The sequence below is a fragment of the Juglans microcarpa x Juglans regia genome, chromosome 5S (assembly GCF_004785595.1).
Source record: "Juglans microcarpa x Juglans regia isolate MS1-56 chromosome 5S, Jm3101_v1.0, whole genome shotgun sequence".
NCBI classification, from domain to species: Eukaryota; Viridiplantae; Streptophyta; class Magnoliopsida; order Fagales; family Juglandaceae; genus Juglans; species Juglans microcarpa x Juglans regia.
This window is the reverse complement of record NC_054603.1, coordinates 5,665,744-5,683,969: the sequence shown is the minus strand read 5'-3', so window position 1 is coordinate 5,683,969 and position 18,226 is coordinate 5,665,744. Positions and strand designations below refer to the sequence as shown.

General features: G+C 35.1%; 2 protein-coding genes across 3 annotated transcripts; one reads left to right on the top strand and one right to left on the bottom strand.

Annotated features, from left to right (window-relative positions):
- The first annotated feature begins 528 nt into the window (after positions 1-528).
- On the top strand, positions 529-4,321 carry LOC121268021 (ras-related protein RABA1d-like). The gene is made up of 2 exons (XM_041172121.1): positions 529-999; positions 3,670-4,321. The coding sequence occupies exons 1-2, from the start codon at positions 779-781 to the stop codon at positions 4,103-4,105; spliced, it is 657 nt and encodes a 218-aa protein (XP_041028055.1). The 5' UTR covers positions 529-778; the 3' UTR covers positions 4,106-4,321.
- A 3,352-nt stretch (positions 4,322-7,673) lies between these two features.
- On the bottom strand, positions 7,674-9,273 carry LOC121268045 (probable WRKY transcription factor 65). Of its 2 annotated transcripts, none has more exons than XM_041172153.1 (3): positions 8,872-9,273; positions 8,504-8,653; positions 7,674-8,339 (listed from the first exon to the last, which is right to left on the bottom strand). In XM_041172153.1, exons 1-3 carry the CDS (start codon positions 9,027-9,029, stop codon positions 7,877-7,879), a joined length of 771 nt encoding a protein of 256 aa, XP_041028087.1. In that variant the 5' UTR covers positions 9,030-9,273; the 3' UTR covers positions 7,674-7,876. The 2 variants fall into 2 exon arrangements, with proteins under 2 accessions (XP_041028087.1, XP_041028088.1); XM_041172154.1 differs by having other exon boundaries at positions 8,504-8,650.
- Positions 9,274-18,226: the final 8,953 nt, after the last annotated feature.

Here is an 18,226-nt window from a genome sequence, read left to right as displayed (position 1 = left end):
TATTTTCATCAGTCACTATTCATTATTGCATACCCTACATTTTATGAAAAATATATTCACACCTTATAAAAAAATTATAAATATGGAGTATAAGAGAAAATAGTGACTAACACGTAACATTATTTTTTTTTATCCTAACGCTTGCCCCAACTCCTCCTCTCTTAACAATCACTGGTCGGCACAAAAAATCTACTCAAGCTTAAGTGTTTTTAATAGCTATTTTCTTATTTTTTATGCTATTTTAGCGGTAGAATAGATTGTAGCGAGTTTTTTCATCTTTTTAATTGGGTTGGCTTGGTTTTGGAGCTTCGAAAAAAAAGAAGGAAAATAAAAGAAATTTCGGGTTGAGTTGGTCGAATCGATTGGATTATGAGGTTAAATGCATATATATTATTGACATAAGCTTTAAATTCGTAGATTTACATTTTTACGCTAATATTTTGACATGATATTATCGTTAATTTTTTTTTTAATGGACAATCGAAATAAAATACCCATAGGATTCATACTTCCAAAAGGACGCAAATTCCTCTCTCCCACAGTTCCACTTTGGAGTTGCCAGTTGGAGTCCAGCCCAGCAGGGAGGACATCGGTCTCCCGCAGTCGCACGTTTCGAACCCCATAAGACAGAACAAAAAGGAAGTGCCAAAGAAGAGGCTGAGCCAGATCTTTTAGGGAGAAAAGTTAGAGCGAGAGAGAGATAGGGAGAGATCTAAAACAGAGATCTTTCTCCCTTCTTTTCCTGAAGCCAAAGTAGTGTTGTTTGGATTGGAGGGGGATGGCTGGGTACAGAGCTGAAGACGACTATGACTACCTCTTCAAGGTGGTGCTGATCGGGGACTCGGGTGTGGGCAAGTCCAACTTGCTTTCCAGGTTCACTCGTAACGAGTTCAGCCTCGAGTCCAAGTCCACCATCGGGGTCGAGTTCGCCACTCGGAGCTTAAATGTGGATGGAAAAGTTATCAAGGCCCAAATTTGGGACACCGCTGGCCAAGAAAGGTGCGGGTCTCTTTGTCTATCATTCTGGTTTTTACGATCTGGGTCTTTCTTACTTTTTCATTTGGAGTTTTTTGTGCGTTTTGGGTGCTGGAAAAACTGGGAAACTAAAGGGAAAAATTAGTTTTATATGTTTTCGGCTCTATTGTTTTAAATGAAAATCGCATGCTAATCAGAAAACAACAGTATCGGTTGGTTGAGTAATGGGTTTAGTTTCTTTGGGTTCTAGATCTCACTGGTTGAGTAATGGGGATACGTTTACTAGATCTCACTGGGTTTGAATTGGCTAACTTGTTCCCAAACGAGTACTTTGTTGGGGATTTGACGTTGGAGATTTGTTTAGTAGATTCACTTTGCTGGCAAATAATCGAGTAGCATGGTAGATCAAACTTAGATTTGTCGTGTGCAACAGTAGATCCTGGTATCCTGAACCTTGTTATATAACAGTATGTGTAACTTATACAATTTCTATGAAAAAAACCTGAAAATGAGACAGAAATGATGTGTAATGTTCGAACTTGTAATGTGGGCTAGTGCGAGTTTGCTTCCTATTGGACGCGGATTTCCTTGTAAACAACAATGCTAGATTTCACTGTTTGGAGGTGTTGCACTCTTCATTTTGGGGGCTGTTTTTGTGTGAAAAATGCTGAAGACTGTTCTTCGATATTCGTAATTTATAGTAGTGTATAATTTATCTATCCATTTAGAAAACTATAAATGTTTTTTCAAATGTAATAAAACCACGAATGTTTATAATATCTTTTCTCTTGATTCATAATCTTTTCTGTTCTAGTGTTTGTTCTTTCCCTTGCCTTCTTGTTTTCGTCAATTTACCTGATGCTGTGCATTGTTACTAGTGTACGTTAACTTTACTCATCCTGTCTCTATGAAGTTACTTCTAATTTATCATGAACTTCTTCGTTTTCTTTTACCCTATCATTAATAGGTTGGGTGGTTTGTAGCTATTTATGTTAAAGGCATTCACCCTTTGAATGCTTTTTGTGTGGGCATGGTCCTGATTTACCATCTATTAAAAAAAAACCATGACTAGGCTTATATTTTCTTGATAATCTTCGTGTATACACACACACACACATATATATTATCACCATTTATCAATGGCATGGTACTCTTGAAGCACTTCTTTAGATCTTTTTGGCCTTATTTTTTGGTCCACTTGCTCTCTCTCTCTCTCTCTGGGTATGAACACGCATACCTGCATGTGTGTCCTCAGACTTTGGTTGATGATATTAATAGTCCAGTTTCCTCATGTCCATTGGTTTGGACCGATTCCTTCTATTGTACTTCAAAAATGTATGTTCTTTGTGACATATGGTAACACTTTTGTTTCCAATACTCTCATCGCCTTTATATGTATCCATGCGTCATTGCCCTTGAATTTTGGGGTGCTGGAATCGGTTTGTATCTTTTTCCTCTCCATTTGTTGGAAAGTTGAATCTCCCATGTATATTCCTTCTCCAAGTATTAGAAATGTACTTGATCAGGTTACTTGTATCCTTTTCAAGTTCCTCTATTTATCCCCATCTTTCCTGTAATGAGCTATTTGTGTGGCATTTCAGTTTAATTTTACTTTATTCCGAGGGTGCGGTGCACGGGACCGGGGTTTACTCTGCAGGGGTGGGTCCGAAGAACCCTGCCTTGGAGGTTCCCCGACATTAAAAAAAAAAAAAAAAATTACTTTACATGAACCCAGAATTTGGAAAGCAATTTCTTAGCTCTCTCTCTCTCTCTCTCTCTCATGCCCGGGCATATGTGTTAGTTCATTGTCATCTTGGTTTTTCTGCATTTGTAATATAATATAGTTGGATAATGGTAGGGTATTGGTGGTGTTGTTTTTCCTTTAATACACATTTGTTTTTAGTAACAGAGTTGTGATAATCAGATAATAGTAGGTAAACAGTTACTTCACCAGACACTTATGGAATGGCAGTGATCGATGATTTATAATGTATATTAGATTTTGTTAATTTTTCTAGCGAAAATCCATATATTGGTTAAAATTATTAGATTTAGTTTGATACCGTCTAATTTTGGGTATAGGCACTATTGGAAAGAAAGTTTCACCTAAGTTCAATGCTCCCTTTTTAGAAAAGTATATGTTCCTTATTTGTGCATATCCATGCATCTTTTTCTCAATGTCTGTATCTTGAGCTTGAAGAGATGCACCAATTGCAGTTGTGCAAGACTATGCAAGTGTTCTATACGTTATTTCAACAAAATACTATAGTTTCAGGTATATGGCCTGAAATACCACTGGAGTGGGTCTAGTTCCCTTGTTTTATATTCAATAGAACCCATGATTTTGTAATGTACTTTTTATGGCTTAGTTGCTATTTTTGGATCATGATATACGTTATTTCAGCACTTGTACTAAAGCTTCACGGTAAAAATGGTATTTTCGCCTTACATCCTGAAATGCCACTGATGGAGTGCTCATTTTCTCTTTGCTTGAACCCATGATTTGAAATGTCCTTTGTATGTCTTAGTTGATCTTTTAGGAGCATGGTAATGATTTTTACCTATAAAAAAAAAAAAAAAAAAAAAAATTGTGATCGGGTTTTTATATTCCCAGCTTTGAAGTTTTTTATTGCAATTGCCTTTGTCTGCCCAAATCCTTTAAATTGTCTGACCTTGTTTTATATTGAGTTTTAGGTACCGGGCCATAACCAGTGCTTACTACCGTGGAGCAGTTGGCGCGCTGCTTGTTTATGATGTCACTAGGCATTCCACATTTGAAAATGTTGAGAGATGGTTGAGGGAGTTGAGAGATCACACAGATCCAAACATTGTGGTCATGCTCATTGGTAACAAATCGGATCTTCGTCACCTTGTGGCAGTCTCAACTGAGGATGGGAAATCTTTTGCCGAAAGGGAGGCCCTCTTTTTTATGGAAACTTCTGCTCTGGAAGCAACCAACGTGGACCAAGCATTTGCTGAAGTTCTTACTCAGATATACCATACCGTAAGCAAGAAGGCCATAGAGACTGGAGATGATGCAACAAATTCAGCCGTTCCTTCCAAAGGAGAGAAAATTGATGTCAGTAGAGATGTTTCTGCTGTGAAGAAAGGTGGCTGCTGTTCCACCTAGAGTTTTAATTTGTATGGATGTGGCTGGTTTGTTTTGCTGCATCTTCTTCTACGTGTACTTTGGTCGTGTAAAATTTTTTTAGAGATGCCTGCAGTAGGAGATAGGCCCGATATGTTTTCATTTGACTTTCAATTTTTTTTTCCTTGGTGAAGACTGAAATTCTTTAAGCTAAGAACTTGTGTAGGAACTGGGTATTATTACCTTTATTGCTTTCAACTGGGCACTGAACTGACCGATGCAAACCAAGAAAGAAAAACAAAAAAAAAAAAAAAAGCAAACAAACAAACAAAAAGACAAAGGACTGAACTAGGGCTGCAACCTGACCAAACCGTTTCATATATGGGCCCGACCCGACCCGCATACTTTGTTGCGGGGACGCAGCCCGACCCGACCCGATATCGGGCCAACCTGTTCTTAATGTTTGCAAGAAAAAGGTTGCAACAAATGTACGCTCCAACAAGGAGCAAACAGGTCAGAAGCTATTGAAAGGGAAAAAATACAGTATCAGGTGAAGAACATCAAGTCAGAGAGTAAAGACGAAGAAATCCAAAATCAAAATGAAGAAGAGGAAGATGAAGAGGAGGGAGGGTTTGTAACGATTGTTAGGTTCCCGTGAAAACCCTATTGGAAGAGCAACGGTTGGAGCTAGAGATTGGGGTTCTCATCCTTCTTCATATTCCTCCTCTTTTTCTTCACCTTATCTTCAACCTTGGTACGAGAATGCCAAGGTAGTACTGGATTTATCCTTTAATAATTCATTATATTATAGTAATTTCTCTATAGTTTAATGGGGTTCTTCTTGTTTCAATATCGGGCCCATCCCACTTTGTACGCAGTAGAAAGTATCACGTACTTGAAATTTTCCTTGCCATGACTCATTTGATCTCCAAATTATAACGGCATGTTGAAGAGTGGAGATCAGAACCGAACCCCCTTAGTTGCAGAGATCTACCCACTTTACTCATCACAGTCACTTCTCTATCGGCCATCCTAAACAATGATCGTTTGGGTTTTCTTGGCCCTCTTTCTACCATGCCCCGGCACCAACGTGGTGTACCTACTCTGCATCTGTCTCTTATGGTATGTAAAGAATTTCAAGAAGGAGCCACAATGTCTAGTTTGTAGGTCCAAGCTTGAGTCCCCGTTCTTCAATGCCGCATCCATGACCATCTCGTGCTGCTTCAGCTTATCACTGTAATTTATTCTTCCTCTACAATCGCGTATCGATCTTCAGTGGTGGATCTGAGTTTTTTCGAATTGTTTTTGCAGAAGAAGTAGCGGAAGACCTTGGAAGTTGGTTTTGACAGTGACATTAATCGGGTTGTTGAGATTTAGCGGGTTGGACGGGTCGAATCCGAGCATCAATACAAATCGGGTTTCAGTTTGGGTTAGGTCGGGTCAATTGGACAGGACGGGTTGAGCGGTTTGTTGCACAGGCCTAGGCTGAACTAGATGGGCTCAAATTCGCACCAAATATTTGTTGAGATTCAATCCAAAATGAAATGATGAATCCAAGTATTCTGCACGTGACTCTTTGTACTTCACTTTGGTTAACTGTAAACCCTTATGGTTAAGGTATCATGATCCCGAAGAATCTTGGAACCCATGATGGAAGCGAGATAAATGATATAGAACTTACTTAGTAATTCAAGGAAATCTCAGTCCATGATTAAGCCAGCATTTGTTATGCCATTTTAGGGCCAAAATGGACGAGAAAGAAGATCATTAAGGTGTGTTTGAATTCAAAAAGTGTTTTATTTTATTTCATTATTATAATTTTTTAAAATTTTTATATAAAATATAGTAAACAATTCAACTTTTTTCAAATCTCAATTCAATTTTTTTAAATCTCAAAATAATAATAATATTAAAAAATAATATTTTAATAATATTTTTTTCAACTATCATATTTTATTTAAAACTACCTCTTCTCAGAATCCAAACCATCCCCAAACAAATCTAGGGTGACGTTGTCTTGACCATTACTTCATGTGTCAGTTTGCGTAAAATATGAGGATGCAAGTCAAGCAAAAGTCATTAAATACTCTGAAACTCAAATTATTGCATAAAATTAGTAGGGCTTATGAATTAATTAAAGCATGCTTTGTCTGACTACTTGTCATTTACGAAACAAAACAAATAAGTTCATATAATTTTGGGGGTATTGAAATATAATATACCCACCAGGTGATGAATCCCTTGTGCTCTCAACCACTCCCCTCCTCCTATACATATAATTTAACTTCCAGATAAGCTAAGCTATTTTATTTTATTTTTTTGAACAAAACATGTTTATGTATTTATTATATGGGCGGCTACCACATGTTTTTTATATTGTTTTCGAGTAAGTAACTTAAGATAGACATATGTGTGTGAGGTTCTCTGACTTGCCCAGTTGATTGGTTCTGTACACATGTTGGGCATTGATGCCAAATATCAAGCCACTTTCTTGGCATTCAACAGTCACTGCATCATAATCATTCAAGACAATGAGCTTTTGAGATTTCCATTTTTTTGCATTGTATTTACAACTAACAAAAACAAAAAGAGATAAGCGATATAGTTGTAAAAAGATTTTATAAAAGTAAATTTATAAATTAACGTGTGTTTTTGTCATACGTTAGATGTACTTTATATGATTTTATATCATATATTATATATATTTTATGATAAAAATAATTTTATAATTTGACTTACCATATTAAGTTACGTTAATTTATAAATTTATTTTTATAAAATTTATTTGAAACTAAAACATTTATATAAAGATATATTTTTTTTTTTTTTGGGGAAATCTTCTTAGAAGCGAATTCGCTCGCCAAATCGCGCATCAATACTGACATATAAGAAATTTATTTAATAAAACAGTGCGAATTGAAGATGAAAATAATCTTTTATGATATGAATGACCTTTTCTTGTCTTAAAATTTTTTTTATTTTATTTTTTTTTCAATAAAAAAAAACCATGTAAGCATGTACCAAATCACTTAACATTTTTTTTTAATGTTTATGACAGACGACAAGAAGTATCTATGGGATCAAAATATCTTGAGAGTTCTGACGACGATCCAAGACATTAAACATACATATTTCTCGTCCAATAGATATTAATTCCACTTGTGATGGGATGTAATTTAAGTTTAATTATGACAAAAAAAAGTTATTCTATTTTGAAACAAATATATATAGATACCATCTACATTAATTATATAGTAAAATTTAATTTGTAAAATTTAAATTTTAAATCAAATTATGTCATGTAAATATTTTATTAATTTATTATACACATTGATTTAAGAATATAATTTTGATGACAAAATGAATGCAAATATTTTGATCTAAATTGCAGGCGATTCCAACTATCTGTAATTTAGATTGGAAATTAAAAAAACTGAATATGACAAAATTATGTTCAACCAGCTATTTGAAAACGAATTTTTAATATGCGGAATAATGATATAAATAGAAACTTTTATTAATTAATCTATATGAGCCTGTCATATAATGATAAAATAATTCGGGTACAGATCTAAAACTGTTATTTTAAAATTATATGACAGGATCATTTGACTAATTCCTTAATTAATTAATTACATAAAAGTGTGTCTCTATCAATTTCATTTATTTTATTTTTTGCTCTTTTACGATGCTGAAATCAATAATGCAAAACGAAAACTAAATAATAATTGGTGTCTTATGCCGCACGATACGCACGCAGTTGACAAACTGGCCTGGGGAGGGAGGGAGGGAGAGAGCTGGCCCACACACGTGTCAGAAGATCTCCACTCCTGGTCCCACTCCCCGGAACACGACGGAGCATTCTGGCAACTCCCCCAGGTCGGCGTAGAGAGACTCGTCCTCCTCCCGCATCGTTAATAGCATCGCCACGTCGGAGTCTCCACCACTACTCCTCTCCGCAAAAATGGGGCTCTCCAGCACCGTTGACGTCGTTGTCTCCATGTCACCAAACCACCTGAACTCGTCGCTCGCCATCAGTGACTCGTCGCCTAGATCCGCGAACTTCTCCTCCGGCGCGGCTTCCTGTTCGGGCTTCATCGTTACGGTTTGGGGCTTCTCGGGTTTGGACGAAGCTGAGTGGTGGTTCCTCGAAGCCGGCCAGGGATGGTTGTGCTCACAGGAGTAGGTGACAACTAGCATCGTCGGGTCCAACCGGCTCCTCTCTACTTGTTTTCTCGCCGGGCAGCCCTTTGAGCTGCTGCACCTGTAGTAACCTCTGCCAAACCGAACCATACCAAGTTCGATTAATCTCTAGTTCTTCCGCAGCAAACCATGCAGTGTGTGTCTAACTGTGTCCATACATATATACGTGTATATGTATATATATATATATACACACACGAACGAAGAAGAAAACATCAGATTCAGTACTGCGGTTACCTGGGATAGGGAGATCCTTTGATGGGTTTCTGACCATACTTCCTCCAAGCCCAAGAATCATAGGGCGGAGTACTACTCTCGCCCTTGAGCCGGGACCCTTCTACATCCTTGATCGGCACCGACACCACTCGTTTATGTATGTCTCGCCTGCTGCAACAAAATCCGGCCATTACGTTCTGATCTGTTAGGCTAAAAAATATAAACCTCCCCAAACAAAATATTAGACCCTTTTTTTCCGCCATTTGTTTTGTATGCTTGCGAATTATGCAGTGTGATCAGGAAGAAACGAAGATTTCATCTGGTGCATGTGATGATTCAGATCACGTGAATCACGAAACAGATGATTGGGGATGTCGAATAAGGCTGACCTTTTTCTTGGGGACGAGGCGGAAGTGTTCTTCATGTCGTTAAAGATGGTGGAAGGAGGGGACGCGTCACCATTTTCTGGGATGGTGTCAATATTCTCTTCTACCTCCTCGGTGGAAGTACTGATCATAAACTGGTTGTTGACGAACCGACCGTCCATATATATATATATATACGAGTTTTACGATATAATAAACTGGATTAATAGCTCTGGCAGCTCTGCGTTAATTTTACCGTTTGAGTATTGCTGGCGATAGTTTCAGGACATACACAAAGTTGCTGACGGAGAGAGAAAGAGAGAGAGAGAGAGAGAGAGGCGAGAGACGGCAAGGAAGAGAATACGCTAGGGAAGGCTGTGAAAGAAAGGGTGCATCTTAAAATTGGGCCGGCATGTTGGCTTTGCATGTTATTAGTTTATTGCAGGTCTCGAAGTGCAAACAAATGTGATCTCATATATATATATATATATATACTCGTTTGTATTCAAAATCCATCTTAATTCATTTCAATTTATCTCATCTTATCATTACAACTTTATCAAATTTTTACATAAAATATAAAATTCAATTTTTTCAAATCTCAAAAAAATTTTCTCTAATTCCCATACAAAATATAATACATAATTCAATTTTTATTCTACTATTCACAAACCATTTCAACCCATCTCAACTCATCTTTGAATCTAAACCACTTTTTAAGGCTGGTTGAGATAGTGAAATGAGATGAGAGAGATGAGATGAGATAATATAGTTTTAGATGAGTTGAATAAAATATTATTTTTTTAATATTATTATTGTTTTATAATTTGAAAAAATTGAATTGTTTATTATATTTTGTATAAGAATTTAAAAAATTTGTAATGAGGAGATGAGATGATATTGTTCCTCTATCCAAACAAGCACTAAATCAACACATATGATAGTCGTATCGCAATTCGAATGCAACCTTTAATGGGTTTTGGATAAACCTGATCAGTTAAGTCTTCCAAAAACTGTATCAACTTTGATGATCTGTTCAAGGAAGTAAAGAATGAAATATATATTCAATAGAATTATGATCTCAAAACACTCACTACAAGAAAAAATGATATTTTGGCTATTTGTTTGCGACGAAAAGATTATTTGTGATTAAAACAGATTCATTTTAATTGTAAATAGTCATTTCGTTAGAATTAACTAGATGCAAATAAGTAGTTTTCTTGTAGTAACTAACGTATTAATTTTAACTTTCACGTACGTCTATATACACATGACACAAGTACACCATTTGAGAGTACAGTAGTCATGTATTATATATCCATGCATGTGTTAATGGCAGAAGAATAATATTAATCGGCATGGAAAACGCGTGCGTATTTTTTATTCTCTCAGTTTCATGCATGCAATTATTAGCAACAAATTAATTAAATGGTTGTAATTGGGATGAAGGAAAGGATTCAGATCAAAGTACGTAATACATCTTTTGTCTACATACAATACAATATTAGTTGACAATCTTTTTTTTGGGTTATGCTAAATTATATATAAAATTTTTAAACTGCAAAATACACGTTTATATATCCACTTGATCTCCTCATCTCTAGCTAGCTTGTATCACCGACACAATTTTTTAAAAAACATAAGCCAGATTTTTACCAGAAGTAATTATATATATATATATATATATATATCTATCTATATGTCATCTCTAATAAATCGAATTACACTATCTATATATACACTCAGACAAATAGAAGTTAATTAGTTATATATATCCTTCCAAAAGTACTAAACCTAAAATATAAAGCCCTAGCAGCTAGCCTCCGTTAGATATATAGAACAAAGATGTATGTAGGAAACAAAGGGAAAATACGTACGTTATACGCTAGCCCTTACAAAAAAAGGAAAAAAGAAAAAAAAAGCTTTTTCTTGTTAAATAAGCAGATTATGAATTAATTCATGAGATTACTGCATAAAATTTGGTTAAACAACGAGTAGCTAGCTAGTAGTACTTTTCTTTATTTATTTAGTATTTCAGCCTATTATATATAGGGCCATATGCCTTAGATAAAATGGAAGCGGCCCAAATAATCTGTTCCCAAACCAAAACCAAATTCAAAACCCCTTAATAAATATTATCTAATAAAAGAAATGAATAAACTAATAATAATAATAATAATAAATTGAAGCTGTTCTCTCTCACTTCAATAAGCTGCGGGCCGGGTGCATGAACAGCCACTTTGATCGCGGGTTCACATGATGGCGCTATTTTTTAATGGCATTTTTATATTACCTGATGATATTGCCATCAACTTCGTCTCTATTGTTTACTTCGTCCAATTGCACTTAACCTCCCAACTTACCCTATCTTTTCTTTATTATTAAGAAAAGTCAAACGAATCTTCTCTAATTAGTATACTTATCGTGTAAGTTATTATTATTATTTCACGAAGATGTTTGAAAAATATTATTGTCTAATGTATAACCTAAGTTGAATGAGAGACAGATCACACGATAAATATATTTATAATATTTTTAAAGATTTAGTATTATCTGTTCAATTTATCTATGATCTCATTTCATTATTATGAAAATTTTGCCAGAAATTCTGGAAAATCTTTTTTTTTTTTTGGATCTCGAACTCATGTATATTTGCATTCACAACTCAGGCGAAGTTTTTCAAAACAGAATTCGATCGGTATGGTATATCATGTCTTCCCTTAGAAGATCAGGTCAGTAAATTGGGAGGAAAATATATATAGGACCAAATTAAAAGGTAAATTAAAGGATCCTCGATCAGCAAAATGGGAACATTAATTAACTCCTAGCTATGATCAATATCTAGATCGAGTGTCTACTCTAGCTAATGACTATACATATAATAATATTGGTGAAATGATCTAGGCGTTAATCTTGATCAGAATGGGCGCCGGCTTGGTCATGCATGATGTGGTGTTCCAGTACATTAACATGATTTTATTATTTTTAATTTATTTATAATAGTCAGTACTTAAACATATATACTATTTTTTACGTGGGCCGGATTCATTATATTTATAAAAATATTAAAATATAAATAATATTTTATATTAACTTAAATATGCCATGCATGCTTCCTCATGACCAGCTATATGCAGCGCTAGCTAGCATGCTTGCATTGGTGTCTCAATAATTTGCAATTAGATGATAGTCCTCGAAATTGAAATACTTTAATTTTAATTTTCTATAATTTGGAGTTATCTTTTTATGAATAGCTTGATTTGCTGTTAGATTATTTATTGTTGACCATCTCTTACTTCCTTAACCCGCGGCATCTTTTAATGTCCTAAGTACCTAACACTCCATTAGTATTCCTCTGTTTCGGTTTTGTTAATGTACGTTCTTGCGTCCTGTCTGTAATTGTTTTTCTTTTTTGTTTACTCTTTTGTCAAATCACCTTCAAACTCTCTCAACTTTTCCAAGGAACAGAAACTTCCTCATCATGGCTTCCTCTTCACATTTCTATTATCTCTTGGAACTCTTTCCTTAGTACCCACATTTACTTTTTCTCTACGCTGGCCTGCATGCTTGATGAATTATATTAATATATATTATTTCACATACAGTACTCCCAGCTTTATTATATCATGTTTGGTATGTGTGTATATATATATATATATATATATATATATAGACATACTGACTAGCATTAAAGAGCTGATCTCGTCTGATCTCAACCTCGATCCACCGGTAACCAATGAAGTGTGATTCACATCATGTGCTCCGGCCGGTTATCCGCTGGCACATAATCTTTGCACAGTACTTCATGTTTGATATTTTTTTTTCTTTAATATTTTGGAGTGCAAAAGAATTAAAGGCCATATTTAGATCGAAGAATGAAGAATCAAATTATGAGCAAGTACTTCAGTCATGGCGGCATATTAAAACCCCGGCCTTGCCAAATTGTCTTCCCTAGACCCATATTTTGTACGTGTTTGATGTCAATGTCTTAGGACAAGCCCAATGTTCCAAAAAATGGATAGATTGTGTACTACAGCTTACTAGTTAATGCAACAAAGAATAATGGTGTGGAAGAGACGGAAATATGTAATTATGAATTGTCATGACTTGATGTTGAGAAAGGATATTCAAACAATACTAATAATTCAAATGAACTAGTCTAAGATCTAATTAATGTGGAAGAGAAATAGACATATATATAAAGTGGATTTCAAACCATTAGTACAAGTACTATATTTTTTGTCAGATGAACAATTCATGCATGGTTGTTTAATTAGTGCAGTTTCCATGTTAGCAGATCATCATGCAGTACCCCAGCTTGCTAATTCGTCACAGTTAATTGGTACGTATGATCTGATGATGCATGCTATGTTGACATACAACAATATATATTGTGGTGTGTGTGTGTGTGTGTGTATATATATATATATATATATATATATATATATATGATGAATTTGATCGTGTCAAATTTAGAGGTGTCGTGTTCGAAGAAAAAACATAGAATAAGGAATATTATACATCGGATGGACGTATATATTGGACCATTAAGAAAATGCAGCCCCGAGTTCTGGCATGCATTATAAACTTTTGAGCTGGTGCCGACAGCCATGAAAGTGAAAAAAAGAAGACATTTTGGGAACATGCTCATGGATATTCCATCTTTAACCCATCCAATAATATCATTTTTTTTTTATTCATTTCCTTTATTCTCCCTTAAGCTTTTCTCAACTCATCTGTACTTTCCTCTAAGTGAAATTGAAAAAATGGAATTAAATCATGATATAATATGCCTCAACTGGATAATAGAAGCATATTGGACCACTAGAAAAGACATTGCAGCCTCGAGTTTTTGCGTTCAAAACCTCTTAGGCCCATTTGGCTAGCTGGTCCTGACTGCCACAGAAACAAAGCTTACTATATATACCTCCAGTAAGAACATGCTTTTGGATCTTCTATCTTCAATGAAGCTATACTATATATTTTATTTTTTTTATCTGATCATATTATATTTCTGCACATTTTATTTTTACATTATTTTCTTTATCTTTTTTTCTTTTATGACGAATATGATTTTCTTAATTTGATCTTATAGTGAAACTAGCACAGCATTTTAAAAAATCATGTATATATCCTCATTATATTGATGATGAAGTGGTAATTTCCATTAGAACATTTCTAATAAAAAACAGAGAATATTGATTTCCTAATTCATAACCCCAGTAATCTTCTTCTAAAATATTGTATGGATTTTTATGGGTAATTCCTGGATTCTCCATCCCAGCTTCTTTTAAATTTATACTAATTCTAGGTAACATGATATCTCCCATGCTGAAAAGTTTTGATTTTAGAACATTAATGGTGCTTACAAGAATCAAATTAATACTCTAACAGTAGCTCTTCACAATTGAATATGTATGTATATATATTTTTTCCTTTTTTTTGACCCTTCACATCTGATTGTGCACCTTAAAGTGGACATATGCTCCATAGAATAAAGTGATATATGGTTTTCATTTGCACAACTCATGAGGCATTGTGCCACAGGATATGCTTCTTCAAGATTGTTATAAATAATGGATCTCTAGGACATAAGTCTCCAAGCATAGCATGCAAGTACCAGTGCAATTGCATTACAGGGCAGATTCACCATTGGCAGATAGCTACCAAGACATCATGTGGCTCAGCTAGCTAGCCCTTTGCATTCTTGTCGTGCGCTCTCTGCCAAAGGAGAATTGCCCAGCAATTCTATTGCCTTTTTTCAGCTCCATTGTTGTCTCTGGCCAAAGAGATGTATGCATATATATATGGCAATTGTCAAGGCACACATTCAAAAAAGTTGAAATTTAATGCATTTTTTGTTTCAGATTATTGGAAGTACCGTAGATTAAGAGTGATGAGTTCCTCATGCTGCCACGAATATTAGGGTAAGCACTTTCAAGCAAATTCCTGTGATCTCATCAGTTTCAACGCAAGGTATGCATGTGCTATTTCTAATTATATATTCACGAAGAAAGATTAATGTGCATGTTTTCTGTATGTTTTAAGATTGTGCATGCATGCATGGCTTTCGATTATAGTTAATTCCATTTAAAGCACCAAAATTGAAAAAGCTTATTATATATGTTGCATATATGTCATGATTAATACCATGCATGATATTCAATCTTCACGAGGAATTGAATATTTTGCTTAATTTGCTGCAGTTGCGAATAAAAAATGGACGAATTGGCTGGTCATGACTCATTACAGCTTGATCATCAAATTAACCAGAAAATGCTACTGTGCCCGACCCATTTTATAGAGGCTATAGATATCGTACAAATTAATTGTTTGACACCAACATAGTATTGTGTACCCTATTATATTAAATTCTGTTTGTGAATAACGTAGATCCATATTAAATAAAGTAAGATTTATGTTCTCTATTTCTCTCTTCGAATTTTAAAAATATTTAAATTAAAAATTAAAAAAAAATCTTAATCTCATAGGTGCAGAAGAAAGAAGCTGGATGGGTACCGCGAATACTGAGTATACGATACTCCTAAACAATCTATCTGATACTTAGAACAATAATTATAATTAATTTAAGTTAGTGTACAAAAGTAGCAACTTCCTAGGAAAGAAGGATGGGAGAGTCGAGGCAGATCAGCCAGACATTCTCGAATGTAACTTGGAGGCTTTGGATCCGGTGGTGCAAAGCTCGGATGGAGGACAGGTATGAGACGACAGAGGAGGTGTGGCAGTGTGTCAAATTCTGGATTATTAAGCTAAGTGAGAAAATCACTGCCAAGAAGACATTGGCCTGGCATGATGAACAAATTTTGGCTGCTTTGAATTTGACCAGCAAGGTTAGAAGGTCATGCAGGCCGACACAGATTGCGCGGTGTTGCGTTTTCAGCTTCCATTGGCCACGGCTCAAGCAACTCTGCTGAGTTCATGGCACTTGTTCATGGTGTGAGACATCTATGTAATTTGGGATACTCAAAAGTGGAAATGGAAATGGCATGGATTCAAGCACCGTTGTTAATTGGATTAAAAGGTCCTCATGTCCTATATGGTATCTTGAAGACTACTGGGATGAACTTATACATATGCGAAGGGATATGACTTTTACTATATATTCGGCATGCATGTGTATAGACAAGGAAACTCTACTGCAGATTATCTTGCGAGCGAGATTGGGATCAGAGGAGTGTGATCGATGCTTTGTGGTATTCAGTGGCTTCTGTCCCACTCATTCTTCGGGGCTTGATTCGGACAGATAAGTTGGGACTTCCTTATATAAGGAATGATCATTAGTTTGTTGTTTATTGCTTGGGATTGTTGAGCTGGAGTCGAATTTTGTTTTCTTGATGTTGTTTTTTCTTTCCACGGAGTCCTTTGTTAACAAAGTTTCGATCGTGTAATAAAAAAGGAGGTCCTGCGTCCTGGTTTCATTGAAATTAAAAAAAAAATGTGGGACAAATAGCCAATACTACTGAAAGGAACTTTGAAGAAAGGACCCTCTTTGAATAGAGAACTATTGCGTCTACGTAATTTTTTTACAAAATGCAAGTTATTCTTTGACTTGTTTAAAAAAAAAAAAAAAAGACAGACATTCTCGAGTTCGAAGAGCAATCCTTAAAAATTTACATAATGAAATTAGATTACTAATTTAAAAAAATCAATCTGCTTAATTACAACACTTAGTCTTTCCTTTGGCTTTTTTTTTGTCTCAAAAGTAATATTGCTATCTTTATATATATATATATATATATATATATATATATATAATATACACACACCATGCAGCCACTCAAATTGGACATTTTTTCCTTTTTGAGAAAAAAAATTGGACATTATATTGAGCTATTAAAAGGAACTTGCCCCTCGAAGAGTTCCACTTGCTCGAATCACGTTCAGCTAGATTCATATACATGCCTTTGAGCTAGTGCTTGCACTTGCAAGATTAGCTTAGGAAACAAATTATACACCCAACACACTGAAGAATAGAGATTTTTTTAATTATTATTCTAAGTGGAATTCGATATTATAATATGGACAAAGGCCGTACTGACCATGAAGCAATGGACGAGAGCAATGATAGAAATTTACGCGATATATATATATATATATATCTTTTTTCTAAAGAAAAAAAGGCAAGATTCATTTGAAAATTCTATATTTTTATAGTAGATTCTATTTTTTTCTTTTCCTAAAAGAACTACAAAAGATTTGCAATCCTTAAACTTATATATATATATATATATATATATATTTTGTAGTGTTACATTTCAAGAATACTGTCATATATATACCACAAGAATAAAAAAACAAGCATAGAACCCTGTACATAAATGCTGTCTCGAGTTTCGATCTGCTTACAAAATATATTTTGGGCCCATTTAATGGTGCTTGACAGCAATAAAGAAAGGAAATTCACATGTATAAGATAAAGAAATCAAGAACATGCGCTTGGATCTTCCATGGAATTAAGCACTGGGCCATCGCGTCCTGATCATGTTGATCATGAGACATGTTTATAATGTGAAACCATATCTTCAAGTCGATGCTGCTTCTGAAAATTACAGTACTTTTGTGTGACCTTTGAAGTTGAGGTTGGGACACAATAGTTATATACAAGGAACCGAGAGTTTTCTAATCATGGATTGACTAAAGAAAGTCGATATGCTTAGAATACTTATCTGTTAGGATTTTGTTCGAAAAGACGTCCATATTGATGTTAGTATGATGCTGCTATTCTAGCTAGCACATTGACAAGACAACCCACATCACAAACCATGGTTAATTCGAACCACTAAGTACCCCAATACAGTCAATCAGTTGGGTTGGTTTACATGTCAAAAAATTCTTTCTGGATATTCAACGATACTTCCTCTGTTACTCTCTCCTATACGAGTACATATCAGAATATATTTTCTATTCTAAGCTGTACAGATTTTTCTCTAATAATTAAGCTAATGTGTGAAGGAAAGAATTTCTTTCCATCCCACTCTCTAAAATTACTCCATTTTCCGTTTTAATATATAACTCACGCCAACACTCCCCCTCAAGTTGATGCATACGGATCCTTCATGCGCAACTTGATCAGTGAGTTGTGGAAGTCTTTGTTTGACACGGCTTTGGCAAGTATATCTGCAAGCTGGTCCTCAAATTTGACAAATGGGAACCAGATTGTATTAGTCTCTAGATTATGCTTGATGAAGTGTCGATCAACCTCTACGTGCTTGGTTCGATCATGTTGAACCGGATTGTGTGAAATATCTATAGCTGCTTTATTGTCATAGAAGAGGTTCATTTCAGACTCAGGAGCAAAACCGATCTCAGCTAGTAGTCATTTCAGCCAAAGAAGCTCACACAACCCCTTGGCCATTCC